The sequence below is a fragment of the Pristiophorus japonicus genome, chromosome 17 (genome assembly GCF_044704955.1).
Source record: "Pristiophorus japonicus isolate sPriJap1 chromosome 17, sPriJap1.hap1, whole genome shotgun sequence".
Lineage (NCBI taxonomy): Eukaryota > Metazoa > Chordata > Chondrichthyes > Pristiophoridae > Pristiophorus > Pristiophorus japonicus.
In genome coordinates this window covers 108,537,034-108,561,446 of record NC_091993.1, presented here as the reverse complement: position 1 = coordinate 108,561,446, position 24,413 = coordinate 108,537,034, and the positions used below count along the sequence as shown (strand labels likewise).

The window sequence follows — 24,413 nt, the reverse complement described above, 5'->3', positions numbered from 1 at the left end:
ACCCTGTCATGTCCCCCTCAGAACCTGATATGTTTCAATAAGATCCCCTCTCATTCTTCTAAACTCCAATGAGTAAAGGCTGTTGTCCACATCTTACTGCAACAGTTAAAGATCTCAACTCCTCAGGACTATAATGGACAGAATCAATGAAAATATTTAGCATTACACAACAAAACATAGAGCATAAACATGATATCACATATTAAAGACAGAGCACTTTAGCCGGACCCTGATAACGAATACCTATTTTATTAATTATATTTAGTAGCTTGCGACTGTGACCCCAGCGGCTCCGTGGACGGCGGGATGTGTGATCCGCGGACCAACCGGTGCAGGTGCAAAGAAAACGTGGAGGGTCCTCGATGTGACCGCTGCAAAGCTGGCTTCTATAGCCTGCGCGCCAGCAATCCCCGGGGCTGCCTGAGTAAGTAAATACACCATTACACACCGTTATAGTCTCAGCAAGATCCGGTCCAATATTTAATGTATGAATCGCTCTGCAGGGTGTGTCTCTGCATAATGTCAACGGCAGGTCTTCGCACTAGTATTCAACAGCCCTCATTTCCTTAGCTTCTTGAGGACTGCTTATTTAAACTGGGTAACAGTCAAACCCAGCACTAATCAGCATTAAATTAGGAGTCACACTCACACGGGTCAGGGGGCGGGGGGGCAGGAGGGATGATCTTGGTGTATCGTTTACATTTCAGGAAATTACAGCCACTCCAGTCAAAGCCCAGACTTTCCAGTTAAAAAGCAGTGCGCTCACTGTAGTAAAGGTAAGCAGCAACTCCAGGAATAGTTGGTGAGGGAAATAGAAATGTCACACTTGTACATTAAAAAGAAAGAACTTTCATTTATAAAGCGCCTTTCACAACCTCTGAATGTCCCAAAGTGCTTCACAGACAATTAAATACCTTTGATACTAATCCCATGGCACTATTTCGAAGAAGAGCAGGGGAGTTATCCCCGGGGTCCTGGCCAATATTTATCCCTCAATCAACATAACAAAAACAGATTATCTGGTCATTATCACATTGCTGTGCGCAAATTGACTGCCGCGTTTCCCACATTACAACAGTGACTACACTCCAAAAGTACTCATAAGAACATAAGAATATACGAATTAGGAACAGGAGAAGGCCATTTAGCCCCTCGAGCCTGCTCCGCCATTCGACAAGATCATGGCTGATCTGGCCGTGGACTCAGCTCCATTTACCCGCCTGCTCCCCATAACCCTTAATTCCCCTATTGGTTAAAAATCTATCTATCTGTGATTTGAATACATATAATGAGCTAGCCTCAACTGCTTCCTTGGGCAGAGAATTCCACAGATTCACAACCCTCTGGGAGAAGAAATTCCTTCTCAACTCGGTTTTAATTTGGCTCCCCCGTATTTTGAGGCTGTGCCCCCTAGTTCTAGTCTCCCCGACCAGTGGAAACAACCTCTCTGCCTCTGTCTTGTCTATCCCTTTCATTATTTTAAATGTTTCTATAAGATCACCCCTCATCTTTCTGAACTCCAACGAATAAAGACCCAGTCTACTCAATCTATCATCATAAGGTAACCCCCTCATCTCCGGTATCAGCCTAGTGAATCGTCTCTGTACCCCCTCCAAAGCTAGTATATCCTTCCTTAAGTAAGGTGACCAAAACTGCACACAGTACTCCAGGTGCAGCCTCACATTTGCAGCAGGACCTCCCTGCTTTTGTACTCCATTCCATTCGCCTTCCTGATTACCTGCTGCACCTGCAAACTAACTTTTTGGGATTCATGCACAAGGACCCCCAGGTCCCTCTGCACCACAGCATGTTATAATTTTTCCCCATTCAAATAATATTCCCTTTTACTGTTTTTTTTTCCAAGGTGGATGACCTCACATTTTCCGACATTGTATTCAATCTGCCAAACCTTAGCCCATTCGCTTAACCTATCTAAATCTCTTTGCAGTCTCTCAGTGTCCTCTACACAACCTGCTTTCCCACTAATCTTTGTGTCATCTGCAAATTTTGTTACACTACACTCTGTCCCCTCTTCCAGGTCATCTATGTATACTGTAAACAGTTGTGGTCCCAGCACCGATCCCTGTGGCACATCACTAACCACCGATTTCCAACCTGAAAAGGACCCATTTATCCCGACTCTTTGCTTTCTGTTAGCCAGCCAATTCTCGATCCATGCTAATACATTTCCTCTGACTCCGCGTACCTTTATCTTCTGCAGTAACCTTTTGTGTGGCACCTTATCGAATGCCTTTTGGAAATCTAAATACACCACATCCATCGGTACACCTCTATCCACCATGCTCGTTATATCCTCAAAGAATTCCAGTAAATTAGTTACACATGATTTCCCCTTCATGAATCCATGTTGCGATTGCTTGATTGCACTATTCCTATCTAGATGTCCCGCTATTTTTTCCTTAATGATAGCTTCAAGCATTTTCCCCACTGCAGATGTTAAACTAACCGGCCTATAGTTACCTGCCTTTTGTCTGCCCCCTTTTTTAATTGGTTGCAAAGCGCTTTGAGACACCCGATGGTCATGAAAGGCACTATATAAATGCAAGTCTTTTTTTCTATACCTGGGCCATTCTATTACTGACCCGAAAGTGTTTGATGTGAACACTGATCTATAATAGGTGCAAAAGAGTTCCATTCCCCAACGCTCGCATTCCCATCTTGACAAGTTCAAAATGTAAATGGCCAGAAATTAAGGCTGGCTGCATCACGGGCATACAATCCCTCCTGTCCGGTTTCCCTCCGCCCTCCACCCACGCAATGTTTCACGCCCAAGCTCTAATGAGGGAGGTCTGCCCCATAGGCTTGGGAAAGCAGAATATTCTGAGCTGAATACTGTAAGATTTTGCTTTAATTTTCAGAATGCACATGCAATGGACTGGGATGCCACCCTGATGGCGGATGTAACCAGGCCACTGGCCAGTGTAATTGTCTACCAAAGGTGATCGGCCCAAACTGCGATCGCTGCGCCGAGGGCCACTGGAACCTGAGAAGAGGAGTTGGCTGCGAGGCTTGCAGCTGTGATTCCAGAAACTCTTACAGCCAGCGATGTGATGAGGTACAGTATAACTCCCATCCTCCCCGCTAAAAGTACTGCTAACCATTCCAAATAAAGAGGGGTTCCATTGAGCAGCAGTCCTGTTGCTAATTTATTGAATGTTTTTAAGTGTTGAATTTCACAGAAACAGAATTGAGCCATCAGAGATGAATCATGACGTTTTTTTCCAAAGTTTTCTCCTCGGAGGTTCTTACAGATTTTGCTGATGCTATATTTTAAGGCAGTGCAAAGCCATGCATAACCTTAAACCTAAGGTCTCATCATGTATTGCACGTTGTTTGAAGTACTGATGTATAGCTAGAGATGCCATAGTATGGTGTGCGTGTAAAGCTATGATATGTAATTTTACACCAATATATTTTCTTAAAACATGTTTAAACTAGATTTATGATTCATACTCTGGTGTAATTTGTATTCCAGTTTTTACAGCATGCGTAATAGGTGATGTATATGAAAATGTCCCAAGGCACTTCACAGGAACGTTATCAAACAAAATTTGACATCACTTCCATGAACTTCTGCTCTAACAATATAGGTTAAAATTTACAGTTTGGTTGTTGGGATTGACAGTCGTGTCTTTATCTTGTGTGATCTTTTATTATGCTGAAGTGTGCAATCACTGGGTGCACACGACGCTGACAATATGACAAAGAACAACAGTGCAGTCTTCACATTTTTTATTTCGTAACTCTCTTATAGAAACATAGAAACATAGAAACATAGAAAATAGGTGCAGGAGTAGGCCATTCGGCCCTTCTAGCCTGCACCGCCATTCAATGAGTTCATGGCTGAACATTCAACTTCAGTACCCCATTCCTGCTTTCTCGCCATACCCCTTGATCCCCCTAGCAGTAAGGACCTCATCTAACTCCTTTTTGAATATATTTAGTGAATTGGCCTCAACAACTTTCTGTGGTAGAGAATTCCACAGGTTCACCACTCTCTGGGTGAAGAAGTTCCTCCGCATCTCGGTCCTAAATGGCTTACCCCTTATCCTTAGACTGTGACCCCTGGTTCTGGACTTCCCCAACATTGGGAACATTCTTCCTGCATCTAACCTGTCTAACCCTGTCAGAATTTTATATGTTTCTATGAAGCACCTTGGTACGATTCACTATGCGAAAGGCGCTATATAAATACAAGTTGTTGTTGTTCAGTGAAATACCAAAAAGGTGCATGGTTTGGGGGCCTCTTCACCCAGGTGCAATGTAACAGAGAACTGATGCATTCCTGTATTGTTCTGTCCAGGTCACCGGTCAGTGTCCCTGCAGGACAGCCAATGGCGGAAGAACTTGTGGTGGGGCAGATTTGCAAAAATGCCTGGACTACTACTACAGCGTGGGTACAGATTGCGTACGTAAGTACCTCAAGCCTTTAATTCTTTCATTTTACTGAAGCAAACGTAATTAACCTGATCGAAACATCTTGGGTTCCTTCTGTCAAAGTCTCCTGTCCTGTCAGATCCCACTGGTGCATGCAAATTTCTGAAACAAGTCCCACTCACTCTGTTCAGTACAATGTAACAGGGGAAAAAAGCTATGGCGCCTCAAAGGTTCAAAAAAAGGAGTGTTATCATGAATTGGATCAAGTGCCTCAGTCTGTGACATCATACCATTCCTTAACCTTTAACCTGCAGAGGAGATTCGAACATGATTGCATTCATGAAGCATAAGTAAGGAATGTCTTCCAGAATGGAAGTGATTATTATCAGTGTGGAGAAGAATGCACTGTGAAGCTGTGCTGGGTTTGACCGAGCCGACTTGTATCACATCTCTCAGTACTGAATAAGCTGTCAGCTCTAAGTAAATCCTCGCTGGATAACCTGGTACAGCTGAGGCAAGTCTGAAATGGAAACAGGAGAGGCTGACACAGTGGAACTGAATCCAACAGCCTGAGGAGAAGCAAGCAGCGGGCAGATTATTCCGCCAGGATAGTGTTCCAGTGCAGCGTTTCCACCCCATGATAAACCCATATCCCCCATCCCCCACCCCGGAAACAGTGACATACCCAGCCCTCATCACCAACAGCTGCAGCCATGAAGAAAGTGAGAGTGATTATTAAGGTCTGAAGTCATAAAAGTCAGTTTTAAGTTACTCCTCAGCTGTTCGCTCAAACCAAATCAAACTTCGCTCTTGCAATTTATGTTGTGTTTTGAAATGCTTCGTGTTCTATTAACATTCTCTCCTTCCTATTCACTATTCTAAATCATTTCAAATTGTGACTGATCTCAAAATGTATTGTGAAAATGCGTCCCAGTACCTTTGATGTAATCATTTTAACCCTTGATTTTATTCCCTTCATTGTTTCTTCCTGGCTAATAACCTCTTCTTATCCTTCGTTTTTTTCTTTCTTATTTCTTAAGTTATCTTCTCCCAGCTGAGAAACTGGGCTGTTCAGATACAAACACCTTCAAGGCAGCTGTTTGTGCTGCCTCAGAGTATCTGTCTCTCATAGTCTCATAGTCTTCGACGACTGAGAAGCCCCCTCTAGTGGTCTGATTGAGAACAGCAGATCAAACTTGAACCCTCACATTAATAGGAGTCATTGGTAAGGTTCTGTTACTTCTGCACTTGCCATCCCATAATATTCTGCTTATTACCATGAGTTGGCGAGCGCAGAAGCAGAAAACCTGGTCACAGAATTATAAACTATTACGGCATGGAAATAGGGCATTCGACCCATCGAGTCAGCACTGCTGTTTCTTTCCACACAAGTCACTTAGTCTAGTTCCGCTCTCCTGCTTGCTCTTCACACCCTCCCTTTAATATTTCTCTATTTCAAACAACCCTTTAATTTTTTTTAAATCCCCCATCGCCTCCTTAGCAATACTGGCTGCCAGTAACACAACAAGTGCGGCATTAACCCATCACTGAAATGCACCTCCAGATATGGGTGGGCATGCTCACATGCTCAGTTGCTGACAGAAATGTGTCATCCGATGCGTTTCCTGACATTATTGAGCCTCCACTGTCACATCTGACAGAAAATCCCAGAAGTGGCGACGGAGGCCAAGGGGGTGCTGGGACAAGCGACTGCCACATTTCCCACTCCAACATAGGCAGGAACAAAGGGGCAAATCTGCATCTAAACGTCTTGCTCTATTAGAAATGGAATCCAGATTTTTCTCTAGATTTCCGGGTTTTGATCATGATACAGTTGCGTATTAACATTAATGTGCTCGCTGACCTACATTGGCTTCTGGTTAAGCAACACCTTGATTTCAAAATTCTCATCCTTATTTTCAAATCCCTCCATGGCCTCGTCCCTCCCTATCTCTGTAATCTCCTCCAGCCCCACAAACACCCCCCCCCCCCCACCCCCCCGGCCCCGCGATGTCTGCATTCTCTAATTCTTCCCTCTTAAGCATCCCTGATTATAATCGCTCAACCATTGGTGGCCGTGCCTTCTGTTGCCTCGGCCCCAAGCTCTGGAACTCCCTGTCTAAACCTCTCCGCCTCTCTACCTCGCTTTCCTCCTTCAAGACACTCCTTATAACCTACCTCTTTAACCAAGCTTTTGGTCACCTGCGCTAATTTCTACTTGTGCGGCTCGGAGTCAAATTTTTAATCTCATGATACTCCTGTGAAGCGCCTTGGGATGTTTCACTATGTTAAAGGCGCTATACAAATGCAAGTTGATGTTGTTATTGTTGATGTCACAGTGATATCAGTTGAATGTTCTAAATGCATCCTCTTTGAAACTTGCTCTCCGGACAGGATGTAATTGTGACCGAAGTGGTAGCGAGGCTGGCGGATGTGACAAGAGTACAGGACAGTGCCTGTGTCGCGCAGGTTTTACAGGGAGACACTGCAACGAGTGCACGCGGGTCCGCGGTTACTGCTCGGACTTTCCATACTGCCAACAGTGTCACCCGTGTTTCCAGATTGTTGATAATCAACTAAGCACACTAAATATTCGGCACAAAGCGCTGGTAAACATAAAGCTGCCAGGTCAAGCAGGCAATCGCTACGATTCTGAGATAAGTGTAATGGAAAATAAACTGCAACAAGTTCAGGCAATAATGAGCAATCCAGCCGTGGCAGACAGCACAATCTCAGAGGTGTACGAGAACTACAACCAACTCAGGTAGGAATGGATGAAATAATTGATCAAATGTTAATCATTTATTTATCACTATATGTTTTACAAATTGACTTTTTTTTCAGTGCAGGACTTTAGTTTTCACTTTGTTGCCCTATTCTATGGATGCCCTTTAGTGCATACAGTTCTCCACCTGACAGAGGCAGGCAATTTACTCTCATTTGTCAGTCAACAGGTTGTGGGTTCAAGCCCCACTTCAAAGATGTGGGAACATAATCTAGGCTGACACCTCAGGGCAGTACTGAATAACTGCTGCACTGTCAGAGGTGTCATTTTTCAGATGAGACGTAAAACTGAAGCCCTCAGATCCCAGAAGAAGAACAAGTGTTTTCCTACATTACAACAGTGATTACACTTCAAAAGTACTTAACTGTCAAACATGTTGTGGCGTCTCGAGGTCATGAAAGCTGCTATATAATTGCATGTTTTTTCTTTATTTTTAATACTGATATCACATTAATGCATAGTATAAGTAAAATAACGGATTTAGGGGTGGTAAGTTACACAAAAATAATTTAAAAGTCTGGGAAATTTTTAACCTACTTTGGGGGTGTGTATTGCCAGTGTCACTCCTTAAACTATTTCCACGGTAGAAATATATAGTGATTTCACTGACTTTTAAGGTTGTTTTTAAGATTGTACAGTTACACGTCAGGTGTGCAGTTCCACTTTTCTCACAGTGACTTGGTTTAAGTGCAGCTGAAAGGCACCAAGCTGACTCAAACATCTGAATCTAGACTGAGCCACTCATTTTGAAATCTGAATGAGAAAACAAAGCTTTGACTATAGCCTAAGGCTGCAAGATCCTGACTCGGGTATTAATGTATAAAACTATCAGTTGGGTCTACAACAACATGTTCAGTATCTGACTGTTGCTGTATTAGAAGTGAGATTGGAGCAAAAGTACAAATGTGACAATTCCATATCAAAACCTGTAATGGTTCTGTACAATCCGTTCTGCCTGTTAGTGCTGCACTGGAGTCGAGACTTTATTCCACAGGCTGTTTGTGTGTAGTTGGATAAGTGGTCAGCTGTGACTCAGTGGGTAGCATACTCACCTCTGAGTCAGAAGGTTGTGGGTTCAAGACCCACTCCAGGGACTTGCGTGCAAAAATCTAGGCTGACAGTCCAGTGCAGTACTGAGGGAGCGCTGCACTGTTGGAGCTGCCGTCTTTTGGATGAGACGTTAAACCGAGGCCCCGTCTGCTCTCTCGGGTGGATGTAAAATGTCCCATGGCACTATTTCGAAGAAGAGCAGGGGAGCTATTCCTGGTGTCTGTAACAAAAGCAACAGATTACCTGCTCATTATCGTTTTGCTGTTTGTGGGAGCTTGCTGTGCGCAAATTGGCTGCCACGTTACACTACAACAGTGACTACACTCCAAAAGTATTTCATTGACTGTAAAGCGCTTTGGGACGTCCTGAGGTCGTGAAAAGTGCTATCTAAATGCAAGTCTTTCTTTTCACAGAACGGAGGTTGAGCAGATCAACCCTGACAACAATATTGTGGATGAAAGTTATCGGCTGCGCAGTGAAATGGATGTCTTGAACAGCAATATTAAAGGCATTGATAGCCAATTACAGAGTACGAAGGAGAAAATGGAGCTGTTCATCAGTGAAGGCTCACAAGGCACCCAAGGTATTATACCCATAGTACGGCTATGCTAGTGTTATATTTTAGTAAATGATCACTTTGTGTCTTTTTCAACATTCACAGTCTGAGTGCAGTTGGTTTTTAAACTAAAGTTTCATTTAATGATGCTGCACCTTTAATTGTTAAGAGCACCGTGTGGAACTGACCGGGGGGGGGGCTGCGACTGTGTTCATCCCCGGTTAGTGCTGAGTAATCTCAGTCAATCTCAGTCATGCAGTGCTGGTTAAGAAGGTAAAAATAAATCAGCCAGCTTTTCCGCGGCAGGCCACCCACTATCTAGCAGCTCCCGCGAGAAGGGGCATGTGTGCAGAGATTCAGTGAGGGCAGGGTTGGGCTTGGGCTGTGTTGACCCCACGTCCCGGATTGGAATAACCTGTAAATATTTACTGTCAAAACTCATCGGGAGAATAGGCCGCTTTGGCCAGTATCAGAGGGCAGCTGGCTCCTCTGGAACCGTACTGCGGCCCAAGGTTGCACCTTCAGGGAGTCAGGGGAGATCATTAGAAAGCAACGTTGTTTAAAGATATTGCATCTACAGTGGCACAGTAGTGGCACAGGAGTAGCATGACGTGTCAATGAGCGGGAGAAGGTTCTCGGCCTGATATTGGGAGCTTTGAGACTCAGCCAGGGCATCGGGAGGAGATATTCTATACAACAACAACTTGTATTTATATAGTGCCTTTAACGTAGTAAAAGGCGCTTCACAGGAGTATGGTAGGACAAAGCATTTGACACTGAGCCATATAAGGAGAAATTAGAGTCAGTGACCAAAAGCTTAGTCAAAGAGGCAGATTTTAAGGAGCATCTTGAAGGAGGAAAGAGAGGTAGACAAGCGGAGAGGTTTAGGCAGGGAGTTCCAGAGCTTGGGGCCCAGGTAGCTGAAGGCACAGCCACCGATGATTGAGCGATTATAATCAGGGATGCTCAAGAGGACAGAATTAGAGGCGCGCAGATATCTCGGGGGGGGGGGCGGGCTGTGGGGCTGGAGGAGATTACAGAGATAGGGAGGGGCGAAGTCATAGAAGGATTTGAAAACAAGGATGAGAATTTTGAAATTGAGATGTTGTTTAACCGGGAGCCAATGTAGGTCAGCGAGAAGAGGGGTGCTGGGTGAACGGGACTTGGTGAGAGTTAGGACACGGGCAGCCGAGTTTTGAATGACCTCACGTTTACGTAGGCAGAAGGTGGGAGGCCAGCCAGGAGTGCATTGGAATAGTCAAGTCTAGAGGTAACAAAGGCGTGGATGAGGGTTTCAGCAGCGAATGAGCTGAGGCAGGGGCGGAGGCGGGCGATGTTACGGAGGTGGAAATAGGCAGTTTTAGTTATGGTGCATAAGTGGGGTGAGGGATAATTGGAGGGATGTCTGCCTGCATCACTCTCACGCACAGCTCTGAGACTAGATTGGAGCGATATTGGCCGATGACTGTGGATACGGTACTTGCCCAGACTCCCTGCAGGGTAAAATGAATAGAGAATCTGAGACTGCCCGAGAAAACAACACACAAAATGAGAGAAATCAGTGTTAGTAATCATACAATATCTGAACACGCTACTGTTTACCTTTCTGCTGAACACAGCAAGTATTCTGATCAGGGTTACTGATGATTTCTATTTCCTTCAGGTACATTCAGCAACATTCTTTCATCATATCAACGGTCTGGAAGAGCAAAGGACAGGGTTGCCGCAGTGGAACCCATCATTCTTAAATCGAGAGAAGTTCGGTTAACTGCAAGCCAGCTTGTTAAACACATAACCACAGATAACAGGAGTAAGCTGGAGAAGCTGAAGGATGGCCTCAAGTCCCCCGATGTAACCCCTCTCATCAACAAAGTAAGGGATCATTTAAATAACAGAGCATGTGAATTAGCACAAAAAGCAGTTAATCGTGGGCGAAATGAGCAGCCATGATATTAACGGGGTTGCAATGGGACTGTCTGTTTCATTCAAACACTGACTTGTGACCTCTCCAAAGAACAATTGTTATAAGTGAATTGACTCAACTCTATTAGTCTCGGAAAAAGTTGACAAATTAAGATGTATCCATGCCGTTCACAGGGCACAGGCTTTGTGAGTATTCCTTTTCTCAGGCGAGTTAAAGGATCATTAAACACTTAAAATTCAACTGTCATAAGAAATAAGAGCAGGAGTAGGCCATTTGGTCCCTCGAGTCTGCTTCGCCATTCATCAAGATCATGGCTGATCTACCTCAACTCTACCTTTCCACACTATCCCTACATCCCTTAATTCCATTTGTTACCAAAGATTTAGCGACCTCTGTCTTGAATATACTCAACGACTGAGCATCCACAGCTCCCTGGAGTAGAGAATTCCAAGGATTCACAACCCTTTGAGTGAAGAAATTTCTCCTCATCTCATCTCAATCCTAAATGGCCGAACCCTTATTCTGAGACTATGTTCTAGATTCTCCAGCCAGGGGAAACATTTTCCCAGCATTAACCCTGTCAAGCCCCTTTAGAATTTTATATGTTTCAATTAGATCACCTCTCATTCTTCTAAACTCTAAGTAATATAGGTCTAGTCTACTCAATCTCTCCTCGTAGGATAATCCCCTCCTCCTAGGTACTATCGCTGCACTCCCTATAAGGAAAATAACCAACAAAACACAATATATGTTTAAATACATCTCCTGTTACAAAGTGCATTCCATTTTGCACCTCAGCTAAATAATAACATCACAGAACCTTGTGATTTACTGACTTCATCTTTGATTACACTTTGGTTGACTAGTTATTGAGTCTTATTCTTCACAAGGACTCCAATTTTCAATAGCACAGTGATGCGCTGTACAAGTATTTTATATTTCTAGAATTTCAAAGTGAGTCTAGATAATCTCCCGCGTTTCTTTTCCACCATCATGAAGGACCAGCCCTTGGGTCCGCTGTGGTGTAAACATGACTCTATTGTTTGGTCCCAGAATTGTTGATGTAACCTCAACCAGTTCCTTTACTGAAACGCAATGCTATTCTGTAGTTGTTGGTATGAGTTTGGTCCCTGCATACTATTAAACTGGAGCATTAGCACTTTGCTGAGCTTTGCCTCTGGTCACTGAACCACATGGAGGTTTGCACCTCAGTTCTGCATAATTCGCAATAGCTCACGTTCTGCCACATGACTGCAGACCCATGCACCAGGGGCTGTGAAAATCTGGTAGACTTTCTTTTTCGGACTTTTCTAAAGCCTGTTTTTTAATTTTATTAACACAGATTATGTTTTTTTATGTTGTTGAAGATTTATCACGATCTTTAACTCATGCCATTATGATCTTCCCCCCCCCCCAGGTGTGTGGTGGCTCCAGGAAGGAACCTTGCACTGCGGAAAGGTGTCCAGGTGACCTTTGTCCTGAAACCTGCGAAGGTGTCAACTGCCAGGGAGCTCTCCAGCTGGCGAAGAAAGCTATTGAAGATGCTGAGCGAGGAAGTACTTCTATACCTGATGTCTCCAACAGAATCTCACAGCTCTCCAAAAGGGTAAGCATATTTTCTAAAATGTTCCGAAATAATAACAATATGTGGCACACTCTTCCCTTCTAAGATGCAGTTGTAAATGTCGTCATTGTTCTTCCCTGCAAGCTGTTTGTGGGAGAATCACAATATTGACTATTTTACTTTCAACCATTGAATTTTGCCAACAACTATAAGTAATTGAATGTCACCATTGTGATTTGGATGTTTTTAACTGGTTAGGTTTTAACCTTGATACCAAATAGTGATAGCTTCAGTCGTGGAGAATGGGCTATAACCTCACCTGTGCTCATTTCCAGCTTCAAAATACAGAGCAAATGGCGCAACGAATTAAAAGCAGCACCTTGAGCTTCACAAATCGAGTTGTCTCAGCCAAAGACGAGCTGCGAAAAAACATTGCAGACATCAAGACCCTCATCGCCACAATCAAAGATTTCCTGACATGTACGTGATCAGCTGCCTATAGTCTTTTCTTAGTCTACTTTAATTAATTTGCCCTGATTGTCATGAGTAAAAAGCACAGAGCAGAGCTCTGTCTAAAACTGGCCTAGATTGTGCATGTTCCCATCCATCATACTCTATCCCCTCTCCAGTTTCCGTCAGCTGATTGCACTTGTCACAAAGCAAGAAGTGGAATAAACTAACACTAACGCAATGATGTGTCCTCCATAAACATTGGAATTTGTCTAACTATACTATTAGTAAACCTTTATCTTCAGGTTATGTGATTTAATAGCGCTATCACTGCATAGTCTGATTCAATTGCATAGTTGCTACAATGATATGATCGTATCACATTGAAAACTGAAGATTGGTGATTCTGCTCTTGTCTACTTAAATGGTACACGTTTCCCTTTTTGTTACTCTGGGTTCCACCTGAGCCAGTCGATCCTTGGCCCTGCGACTCACATAAGCCTAAAAATTACTTTTGCTGATAGTGGATGAACACTTAGCAAATTCCTCTGTTCACTATTTCAACTCTTTATTTTAACTGAGTTAACACCTCCACTAATATAAGAACATAAGAAATAGGAGCAGGAGTAAGCCATTCGGCCCCTGCTCCGCCATTCCATAAGATCATGGCTGATCTTCTACCTGAACTCCACTTTCCTGCACTATTCCCATATCCCTTGATTCCCTTTATATCCAAAAATCTATCGATCTCTGTCTTAACTATGCTCAACGACTGAGCCTCCACAGTCTTCCGGGGTAGAGAATCCCAAAAATTCACCACCCTCTGAGTGAAGAAATTTCTCCTCATCTCAGTCCACAATGTCCAACCCCTTATTCTGAGACTGTGACCCCTGGTTCTAGATTCCCCAGCCAGGGAAAACATCCTCCCTGCATCTACCCTGTCAAAGCCCTGTAAGAATTTTGTATGTTTCAATGAGATCACCTCTCATTCTTCTAAACGCTAGAGAATATAGGCCCAGTCTACTCAATCTCTCCTCAGAGGACAAAATGGATAAAAGTGGAGAAAGAATTACAAAATGTCATACAAATTTGTTAATATCACCAACAACCATTTTGAAGGTAAAATGTGGCCAAAGGTATTTATAAAGTTTATGTACATAAGACGCACTTCACTTCAGAATTACTTCACGTTACTCAGTGTGGTGTGAGATCTTAAAAGGACGCTCGTCAAAGATAGTTAAGGGGAAACAAAGATTGTACCTTTGACAATGCCCAAGGGTGGGTGATTCCAAGTCATGAAGCTTGAACGATGGTGATGGATTGGGTTGATACCATTTTACTTCCACAGTGCTTTAATAACATTATTTACATATTAATTTTTACAGCATCCCAGGCAGACCCAGATGAAATTCAGAGGATTAGCGAGAACGTTCTTGCCCTCAAACTTCCCACAGATGCTACAACAATCAGAAATAGGATCACCAGTTTACGCAACATTGCAGCCAAACTTCCTGACGTCAGCGAAATTCTGGCAAATACACAGGATGATGTTGCCAAGGCTAAGGCGCTTCTTGAAGATGCAAACAAAGCCAGGTACCAAACGAGTCCCATTATAGATAATATCAGGCATAAGACAACCTGATCATGCTGCACCATTGCCATCTACTCCCAACTGATGCATTCCTGCATGGAGGGCATTTGAAATGTTTCCATTTTTTGGAGCAAAGTTTATTAAAATGATAATATATATTTATAACCAACAATCTTAGAGTCGTGCTGCATCTCGGTGCGTTACACTGGTCCTAGCTAAAATATCATCTTAAATAAGGTAGGATATGATTGTAAAAGGACACCTAGAGTTAAGCTCATTGGCAAACATCCTCTCCCTTCCCCCAGTATTATGGGAACTATACTTGCACATTGAAATTGAAAAGAAACCTGTCAATCCTGAAAGGAATTTATGATCTTTCTAAGTCTTAAAGAGGTTCTCCATCTAACAGTCACTGGGATGGAAATTCGGTTGGAGGCTACTTAGGTCGTTAAGGCGGCGGAGCGGTAAGTGGTTTGCGTCTGCAGCCACAAAATTCAGTAACTGGGCCCTGAGTGTGCGGCGGAGCGCTAAGGGAGGCGTTCCACACCTCCCTTAGGGCGCTAGGTCGGCTGTGCAAATGAAAATCCCGAGTTAAAGAGATGGGCTTGGAGCGCCTTAAGAAAGGTTTCCCTGGGGGGAAAAAAATTGTTAAAAAAAACCCACAAAAAACATTCCCAACACCTTTCTCAACCCACATAAACATAAATCGCAAAAAGAAAAAAAAGAAAAACCATCAAAGAAAAACCTGATGTACTCAGTCCTTCCCTCAGCATCGCCGGAACAGCTTGGGCCGCCCGCTTTCCCAGGCGGTCCCACTACGGCGCGCACTGCAGGGTCAGCGCCAAACAAAAATCATTGCGCAGTGGAAACTGGGGGCGTTGCACACCGGCTCGCCGCCCCCGGGTGGTACTGGTCAGCACCGTCGGCACCAGCACACTGAATGCGCCAACGCCGCAAAAGGCCGCCGCTCACAGCCCCGAAGACCTTTAGCGCCCTGTTCCGACCCTTTCCAAGGGCGTTAAGCCAACAAATTTCTACCCCGATGTCCGTGATATATGATTGAAGGTACATTCACATTAAGGTGACCTCATTCTTCTTTCTTTGGCGATGTGATCCAGGGACCGAGCTAATAGAGTGAAGAATAATATCAGCGAAGCGCAAGATGCTCTGCGTGATGCCGATAGTGCCCTGACGAAGGTGAACAACGTGATCGAAGATGTCACAGAGGCTATTGACACCGCACAGGAACAACTGACAAACGTAAAGGAAACTCTTTACAAATTCAAACCTCCTTCAACCATAATGAAAATCACATTAAAATTCCTGCACTATGTCCCCCAGGAATGTTGAATTAGAATTTACCCATACCCAAACCAGAGGTAGTTTAATTTTTGAGTGTTCTCTTTTTCTCCTTTCTTTCTTTCACCATGACACAGATTCCTCCTGCACAGATGTCTCCAAACGTTCTCTCAATATTGCTTCATGCTCAGCCACCACAAGTTCAAATCAAACTGAGCAGACCATGCAATGCCATTTTCCCTCCTTCCCCTCCAGTAATGGAGGAGGATCTTGCTTTTGTATCTGTCCAGTGCAGCAAATCAGAAAAAAAACACTTAGGCAACAACAGCAGATGGATTTGATTGATAGTTGGCTTTGGAATTTGAACCACAAAGTATTCTGATCACAAACCAAGTGCTCTACCGTTTACGGTCCTGGCCAAACGCACATGAGCACGTATCTTTTCATCTTTATTTTATTGGCATCTATTTGTGACCGAAAACACATCGTTACTCAAAAATTAAACAACTCATTTACCTTAAATGGCGACATTCATAATTTTATTCATTTGGCTATAAACTGATGTTTGGAATGTTTCGAAGCAAATTCTGAAAATGATACATGTAAGATTTGTTTTCTGTGTGTTACTGTAATGGAATACGGAACTGTTCTAAATTAGAGGTAATTCCTCTCTTTCTCCCTCCATTCATAATTTGCAGTTGTACATTGTTGCTGCATTACAAGAACCACATAGGCTGCTATTACAGAGAATTGGCACACCATATATGGTTACCCAAAGTACACTGGATGCTGTGATTGTCTGTGTTTCCATTTTGGGGCTTTGATGATAAGCATGTCCGTATCGTATCTATCTTTCAGACCGAGGACAAGCTCACTCGCACAGAAACTAATTTGCAGGATATAACAGATCGTCTGAGAGATCTCACGAATAAAATCAACAATCTGCAGAAGCAAAACAATCTTAACCGGCAGAAGGCCAGAATATTAGAAAACAGTGCTACGGACGCACACGACATGGGGGAAGAGGCTCAGCAGGTAGATAATCAAAAAATTAAATAGGAAAAAAGCATTGTGATGGTGTTTCAATATTTATTTTATTTCACATATTGCTAATTATGTATTTAGTTCTACAATAATTAATTTAACAGAAACTTAAGGGCCGAAATTGCCCACCGCCCAAAACGAGTCCCACCTACCGCTCTTGATGTGTTCTGTCCGCCCCAATGCACCGGGCGGACAATCTGGAGCAATTCAGCATTTGTGGTTTTTATTGGAGCAGGGTGGAAGTGGCCTCATCATTGGGGCGGAAGTGAGGTCGGGTTGGAGTAGCCGCCACTAGCGGGGTGGTAGTGGGGGGGGGGGCGGGGCGGAAGTGGCTGAGGCTCTCAGGCATCAGCGTCGCGCGCTGATGACATCATCGCACTGGCGCGTCACAACTTCCCTCCCCTTCAGTTAAAGGGGAGGGTCGCTGCTGACTCTGCTGTCACTTTAGTGGCAAACACTGGACCGCCAGGGAGGGTCTCGGCCGGCAGCGCCACCTCCCCTTGAAGGGAGGCTGCGCCATCCACTCACAGAAAGGGTACCGACAAACAAAAGCTGTCGGGGGCACTGAAGGGTGGCGGCGCTGCTCCCGCGAGGCAATTTTCGCAAAGGGCAATTTCCCATGGGGAAGTTTCAGGAAGGGGTTACCGCCAGTCGGTAAGGGGTCGGCGCGTGCACGTCACGGCAGGAAAACGGGTGGAGCGGTCCTCTACACCGCTCCAAAACTTAGAGGAGGGCAATATCTAAAATGGCGGCCCCTCCGCAGATACTCGGTGGCCAGTCTACACCGACCTGTGGCCGCCGCTTTCGGGCCATGGGCCCTATAGAAAGGGGCAATTTCGGCCCCTTAGTTTTTAGCTCTCATCGATACCACTACTTTATTTTTTATTCGTTCATGTGATGTGGGCGTTGCTGGCCAGGCCAGCATTTATAGCCTATCCCTGATTGGCCTCGAGAAGGTGGTGGTGTTGAGTGGCTCGCTAGGCCATTTCAGAGAGCAGTTAAAAGTCAACCAGTTTGCTGTGGGTCTGGTGTCACATAAAGGCCAGACTGGGTGAGAACAGCAGATTTCCTGCCCTAAAGGACATTAGTGAGCCAGATGTGTTTTTAACAACAATTCGGTTGTTACCATTACTGACACCAGTTTTTTAAACCCAGATTTATTTAATTAACTGAATTTAAATTCCCCAACCGCCATGGTGGGATTTGAACTCATGTCTCTGAGATCATTAGTCCAAGCCTCTGGCTTACTAGTCTCATCATAGGCAGTCCCTCGGAATCGAGGAAGGCTTGCTCCCATTCTTAACATGAGTTCTTAGGTGACTGTACAGTCCAATATGAGAACCACAGCCCCTGTCCCTGGGGCAGATAGCCGTTGAGGGAAGGGGTGGGTGGGACTGGTTTGCTGCGCGTTCTTTCCGCTGCCTGCGCTTGGTTTCTGCATGCTCTCAGCGACGAGACTTGAGGTGCTCAGCGCCCTCCCGGATGCACTTCCTCCACTTAGGGCAGTCTTTGGCCAGCTTCTCCCAGGTGCCAATGGGGATGCTACACTTTATCAGGCAGGCTTTGAGGGTGTCCTCATAACGTTTTCGCTGCCCACCCCACCTTTGGCTCGTTTGCTGTGAAGAAGTTCCGAGTAGAGTGCTTGCTTTGGGAGTCTCGTGTGTGTGGCATGCGAACAATGTGGCCTGCCCAGCTTTGATGCTGGTGATGTTGGCCTGATCGAGGACACTAATGTTGGTGCGTCTGTCCTCCCAAAAGATTTGTAGGATCTTGCGGAGACATCGTTGGTGGTATTTCTCCAGCGACTTGAGGTGTCTACAGTACATGGTCCGCCTGAGGAAAAGTGTGTTTGAAGACCAGGCCCTCAAAACTGCCACCAAGCTCATGGTCTACAGGGCTGTAGTAATACCTGCCCTCCTGTATGGCTCAGAAACATGGACCATGTACAGTAGACACTAGTCTAGTAATATGGTCACTATGCCACCCTACCCACTTGATCCAGGAGGGGACAGTATTATCACTGATTGCAAACTGGTAAATGTCATTTACAAACAGCCTCTTGTTGACTTTAATTAAATACAACTCAACTATGTGACTATATCCCATATTAGATTATGCTTTGTATGAATTCCAGATGATTTTCTATTGAATATTAGAATGAGTTTTTGTTCTAAGTCACCTGAACAACTGCATGATGTGCTGATTGCAGTCCATCCCTGTGCCTTTTCTTTGATGCGATGTAGTTGAGGACAAGCTTTCCATGTTAGAAAAAAACTTAGCAACTTACTTTAAAATAGTTGCACTGTCTTGCAGTATATACTTACAAGGCATAAAATGACACAGCGATGGACTTTACCAGAATATAATTTCAAATAGTTTCAATAGTTTCCTACAGTGACTACGCTTCAAAAAGCACTTTGGGACGTCCAATAGTCGTGAAAGACACTATATAAATGCAAGTCTTTCTTTCTTTCTAGGTACATTTCATTTCTGAAACTGTTTCGAAATCTAGTTATCACAAAAATAGTGATTTAGGGAATTTAGAAAATTCAGAAGAAACTTCTTTACCCAGACAGTGGTGAGAATGTGGAACTCGCTACCACAGGGAGTGGTTGAAGTGAATAGTATCGCTGCATTTAAGGGGAGGCTAGACCAGCATATGGGGGAGAAGAGATTGGAGGGTTATATGGATAGATTTTGATGAAAGAAGACGTGAGGAGGCTCGAGTGGAGCATAAACGCCAGCATGGACTGGTTCGGCCAAATGGCCTGTTCCTGTGCCGTATATCCGATGTAATCCTGTGAGAAAACTCACCAGGTTGGAAATCGAATTAATTATTGCCATTAGTTTTTGCTTCTCCAGATGATTTTTTTAAAACTACACAGCCTTTAAGAAACTTAGATATAGAGGGGAAATCAACAACGAATGCATAGTTCCGATTGTTTGGCCCTCGTATGAAATGTGTGCCTTTTTATATCACTAAAGCTCAAGGGGTCATGTCTTGAATTGATTATTTTTTCTTTTTGTTCAGGATCTGAAACAACTTATTCTCCTGTACGAGAAACTGCGAAATAAGGTTCCAGAATCACTCCCAGATGACCTGTTAGATCGAGTGAATCACGTAAAAGTTGAGGCCAGTCGTTATTTTAAAGAAGTTCAACAGATCTTATGGAAAATTGGAAGTAAGTTATCGAAAATCATTTACCGTGAAGTCAGAGATATATATTTTATGACAAGATCGGCCGGTAATGTTGCAGCAAGATGGACGATGTTTTCTGTGTTGCTGAGAATTCAATTCCAGTTTAGAAAGACGCAACTCATTGGGAACATCAAAAATGGCAGTGGAAGTGCTCATATGTTCCACATGCAAACATTATTATCGAAAATATTGTAGTGAAATTGTATTTATTGCAGTGACTCAGTGGAGCTGAGTTTATTCTTTGTTTTGTCTTGGAAATAAGTAAAGATTCAAAGTGCTTGAATAAGTTCGGACCGATCCGTACCCATTTTGCACACCATTCACGTTTCCAGTGGTGGTTGAGAAGCTCGTGTCTGGACAAAGTCTGGAAAATCATTTCAATATGGAAGTGGGACAGAGTGCCAGCAGTGGCTCAGTGAGTCAGAAGGTTGTGGGTTCAAGTCCCACTCCAGCGACTTGAGCACAACAAATCTAGGCTGACACTCCAGTGCAGTGCTGAGGGAGTGCTGCACTGTCGGAGCTGCCGTCTTTTGGATGAGACGTTAAACCGTCTGCTCTCTCAGGTGGGCGTAAATGATCCCATGACACTATTTCGAAGAAGAGCAGGGGAGTTAACGCCGGTGACCTGGCCCATATTTATCCCTCAATCAACATAACAAAACAGATTATCTGGCCATTATCACATCACTGTTTGTGGGGGCTTGCTGTTTGCAAATTGGCTGCTGCATTTCCCACATTACAACAATGACTACACTTGAAAAGTACTGGTAAAGCACTGAGATGTCCAGTGGTCATGAAAGGCACTATATAAATGCAAGTCTTTCATCCTGAATGTTTGGGCAATGCAGGATATCCAGTGCAAATAACATGGTGGAAACTGGGCATCCAGGGTCACCAGTGAGTGACGTCAAACAGCAGGGTAGGATAATAAAAAGGGAACTGTTTTTGATTTTTTTTTAATGTACTTTTTCTGCTGGCACTTAAGTTTTCATGCGCTTTCATACCACTTGTTCTCATAGTTTTGGTCCCAAACCATTGCTGGCACCAATGGGATTTTCAATGGGAATACCCCTGTCTGAGGTACTTGGAAGAATAAGAGAACTGACAATCATCAGGCTCATCATCATAGGCAGTCCCTCTGAATCGAGGAAGACTTGCTTCCATTCCTGAAGTGAGTTTCTTTGGTGGCTGAACAGTCCAATACAAGAGCCACAGACGCTGTCACAGATGGGACAGATAGTCATTGAGGGAAGGGGTGGGTGGGACTGGTTTGCCACACGCTCTTTCCGCTGCCTGTACTTGATTTTTGCATGCTCTCGGCATTGAGACTCGAGGTGCTCAGCGCCCTCTTGGATGCACTTCCTCCACTTAGGGTGGTCTTGGGCCAGGGACACGAGATGCTCCCTACCCAACTGCCAGTAGCTGTATGCCCACATCTGCAGACCGAGATTAACCCACCTCATGTTGGCAGATGATTAGTACATGGGCATAATAATGAAGGCTCCTATTTCCAAAGGATGCTAGGATAGCAAACCTCATGACATGACTTGAATTTGGTTGCTTGCTCAGAAGCACCCGAGTCACAATGCATTGTTCTGTCAGTAGCATTGCAGGAAGTGAGGCGCAACAGGCTGGTCAACCAGCACCATAGCCTGATTGGCTGCGCCTTCTAAGGTGTCACCAGTCATATCTGCAGGCTCTGGCACACCAACTGTATGAACTGTCTTCCAAGGATCTGGTCATCAGACAGCCAGATGTAGTGCTTTAGCAACAATTGAACAGTGGATCGGGTGCTGGGCTGCTCGACCACTGGCCTACAGATGGATTGTGCACCTTGGGTTTCCGTCCCCTTCATTTTTGCCTGGCACTTCTGACCAGCTTTGGCAAAGCTTGAGATGCCTTTTACATAAGAACATAAGAATTAGGAACAGGAGTAGGCCATCTAGCCCCTCGAGCCTGCTCCGCCATTCAACAAGATCATGGCTGATCTGGCCATGGACTCAGCTCCACTTACCCGCCCGCTCCCCATGACCATTAATTCCCTTATTGGTTAAAAATCTATCTATCTGTGATTTGAATACATTCAATGAGCTAGCCTCAACTGCTTCCTTGGGCAGAGAATTCCACAGATTCACAACCCTCTGGGAGAAGAAATTCCTTCTCAACTCAGTTTTAAATTGGCTCCCCCGTATTTTGAGGCCGTGCCCCCTAGTTCTAGTCTCTCCGACCAGTGGAAACAACCTCTCTGCCTCTATCTTGTCTATCCCTTTCATTATTTTAAATGTTTCTATAAGATCACCCCTCATCCTTCTGAACTCCGAGTAAAGACCCAGTCTACTCAATCTATCATCATAAGGTAATCCCCTCATCTCCGGTATCAGCCTAGTGAATCGTCTCTGTACCCCCTCTAAAGCTAGTATATCCTTCCTTAACTAAGGTGACCAAAACTGCACACAGTACTCCAGGTGCGGCCTCACCAATACCCTATACAGTTGCAGAAGAACCTTCCTGCTTTTGTACTCCATCCCTCTCGCAATGAAGGCCAACATTCCATTCGCCTTCCTGATTACCTGCTGCACCTGCAAACTAACTTTTTGGGATTCATGCACAAGGACCCCCAGGTCCCTCTGCACCGCAGCATGTTGTAATTTCTCCCCATTCAAATAATATTCCCTTTTATTGTTTTTTTTCCCCAAGGTGGATGACCCCACATTTTCAGACATTGTATTCCATCTGCCAAACCTTAGGTTAAGCGAATGGGCTATCAAAATCTCTTTGCAGCCTCTCGGTGTCCTCTACACAACCCGCTTTCCCACTAATCTTTGTGTCATCTGCAAATTTTGTTACACTACTCTCTGTCCCCTCTTCCAGGTCATCTATGTATATTGTAAACAGTTGTGGTCCCAGCACCGATCCCTGTGGCACACCACTAACCACCGATTTCCAACCCAAAAAGGACCCATTTATCCTGACTCTCTGCTTTCTGTTAGCCAACCAATTCTCGATCCATGCTAATACATTTCCTCTGACTCCGTGTACCTTTATCTTCTGCAGTAACCTTTTGTGTGGCACCTTATCGAATGCCTTTTGGAAATCTAAATACACCACATCCATCGGGACACCTCTATCCACCATGCTCGTTATATCCTCAAAGAATTTTGAGCTTTTCAAAAACCTTTCAGAAGTTTTGTCATCGATTGTGACTTTCCCCTTTGATTATCCCCTCCCTTTAAATGTCACTCACACAGAACGGGTATATTAGAGTAATGGTCATGTTACAGTACTTTGTAAACCAGAGACCTAAACTAATGAAATGTGAGTTCAAATCACACCATGTTCCAGTTTAAAAAGAAATCTAACCCGGCATCAATAAAAGCCACCATGCTGCTGTCAAGTTAACCAATGTCGTTCCGGGAAGGAGTCCTGCTGTCCTTACTCAGTTCGGCCTCTATGTGACTCCAGTCTCACACCAATGTGGTTGACTCTTAACTGCCCTCTGGCAGGCAATAAATGTTAGCCTTGATAGCGATGCCCGCATCCCAAAGATAGCTTAAGGCAGATCAACAAAACCCATTATGAATTAGGCACCCCGAGACACAGGGCTTGATTTTGTCCCTTATTCGTTCACGGGATGTGGGCATCGTAAGCAAGGCCAGCATTTATTGCCTATCCCTAATTGCCCTCGAGAAGATGGTGGTGAGCCGCATTCTTGAATACAACTGAGTGGCTTGCTAGGCTATTTCAGAGGGCTGTTAAGAGTCAACCGCATGGCTGTGGGTCTGGTGTCACATATAGACTGAGCAAGGACGGCAGATTTCCTTCCCTAAAGGACATTAGTGAACCAGATGGGTTTTTACGACAATCCGGTAGTTTCATGGTCACCATTATTGATACTAGCTTTTTATTCCAGATTTATGTAATTGAATTTAAATTCCCCAGCTGCCATGGCGGAGGGGGGATTTGGACTCATGTCTCCAACCTACTGGATTACTAGTCCAGTCACATAATCACTATGCTAACTATCTTAAAATGATTTATCAGAAACTCAAAAGCTGAATGCAAGACTGTGCAGAGCAGCGAACAGGAATTTTGGTACAGGGTACTAGTCATTCATTTAAAGAGAGTATTTACAAACAATTAATTTGTATATTTGTAGCTAACAATCTACCACATCATGATCCGAGTTCAAAATATTACCCTGACAGTTTGACTCTGTTCTTATTTCAGCAATTGAACAATCTCTTGAAATGGGAAACAAGCAACTGGAGAACAAATCTGCTCAACTGGAAGATTATCAGAATCAAGTGACAAAGATCAAGCAATACATTGAATCCCAAGCACGTTTCTATGACCAGTGCTCACCATAACTGTTGGTGGGCATTGTGCGAGATGTAGAGTGGGTGTTTCATTTATAGTCATCTTTATTTTTGAAGATTGAAGCTATATTCAGGCTGGGCCTTTATGTATGCGACTCAAGGGCACTATGTGATTCAGCTGTACTTGGAAACAGCATTGCCCTCACCAAGTGTGAATAAAAAATACCCTGTTGAATA

General features: G+C 44.2%; 1 protein-coding gene across 2 annotated transcripts in view; it reads left to right on the top strand.

Annotated features, from left to right (window-relative positions):
• The window catches only part of LOC139227894 (laminin subunit beta-3-like), a 73,819-nt gene extending 49,406 nt beyond the window's left edge, over nucleotides 1-24,413 (top strand). For both annotated transcript variants that reach the window (XM_070859027.1, XM_070859028.1), the window contains 13 exons: nucleotides 266-424; nucleotides 2,880-3,076; nucleotides 4,325-4,433; nucleotides 6,793-7,162; nucleotides 8,647-8,816; nucleotides 10,453-10,661; nucleotides 12,131-12,319; nucleotides 12,613-12,757; nucleotides 14,113-14,320; nucleotides 15,437-15,578; nucleotides 16,476-16,652; nucleotides 19,693-19,843; nucleotides 24,088-24,413. In XM_070859027.1, the coding sequence (XP_070715128.1) occupies nucleotides 266-424; nucleotides 2,880-3,076; nucleotides 4,325-4,433; nucleotides 6,793-7,162; nucleotides 8,647-8,816; nucleotides 10,453-10,661; nucleotides 12,131-12,319; nucleotides 12,613-12,757; nucleotides 14,113-14,320; nucleotides 15,437-15,578; nucleotides 16,476-16,652; nucleotides 19,693-19,843; nucleotides 24,088-24,227 (2,366 nt within the window). In that variant the 3' untranslated portion in view covers nucleotides 24,228-24,413. The remainder of the gene's footprint in view (nucleotides 1-265; nucleotides 425-2,879; nucleotides 3,077-4,324; nucleotides 4,434-6,792; nucleotides 7,163-8,646; nucleotides 8,817-10,452; nucleotides 10,662-12,130; nucleotides 12,320-12,612; nucleotides 12,758-14,112; nucleotides 14,321-15,436; nucleotides 15,579-16,475; nucleotides 16,653-19,692; nucleotides 19,844-24,087) is intronic.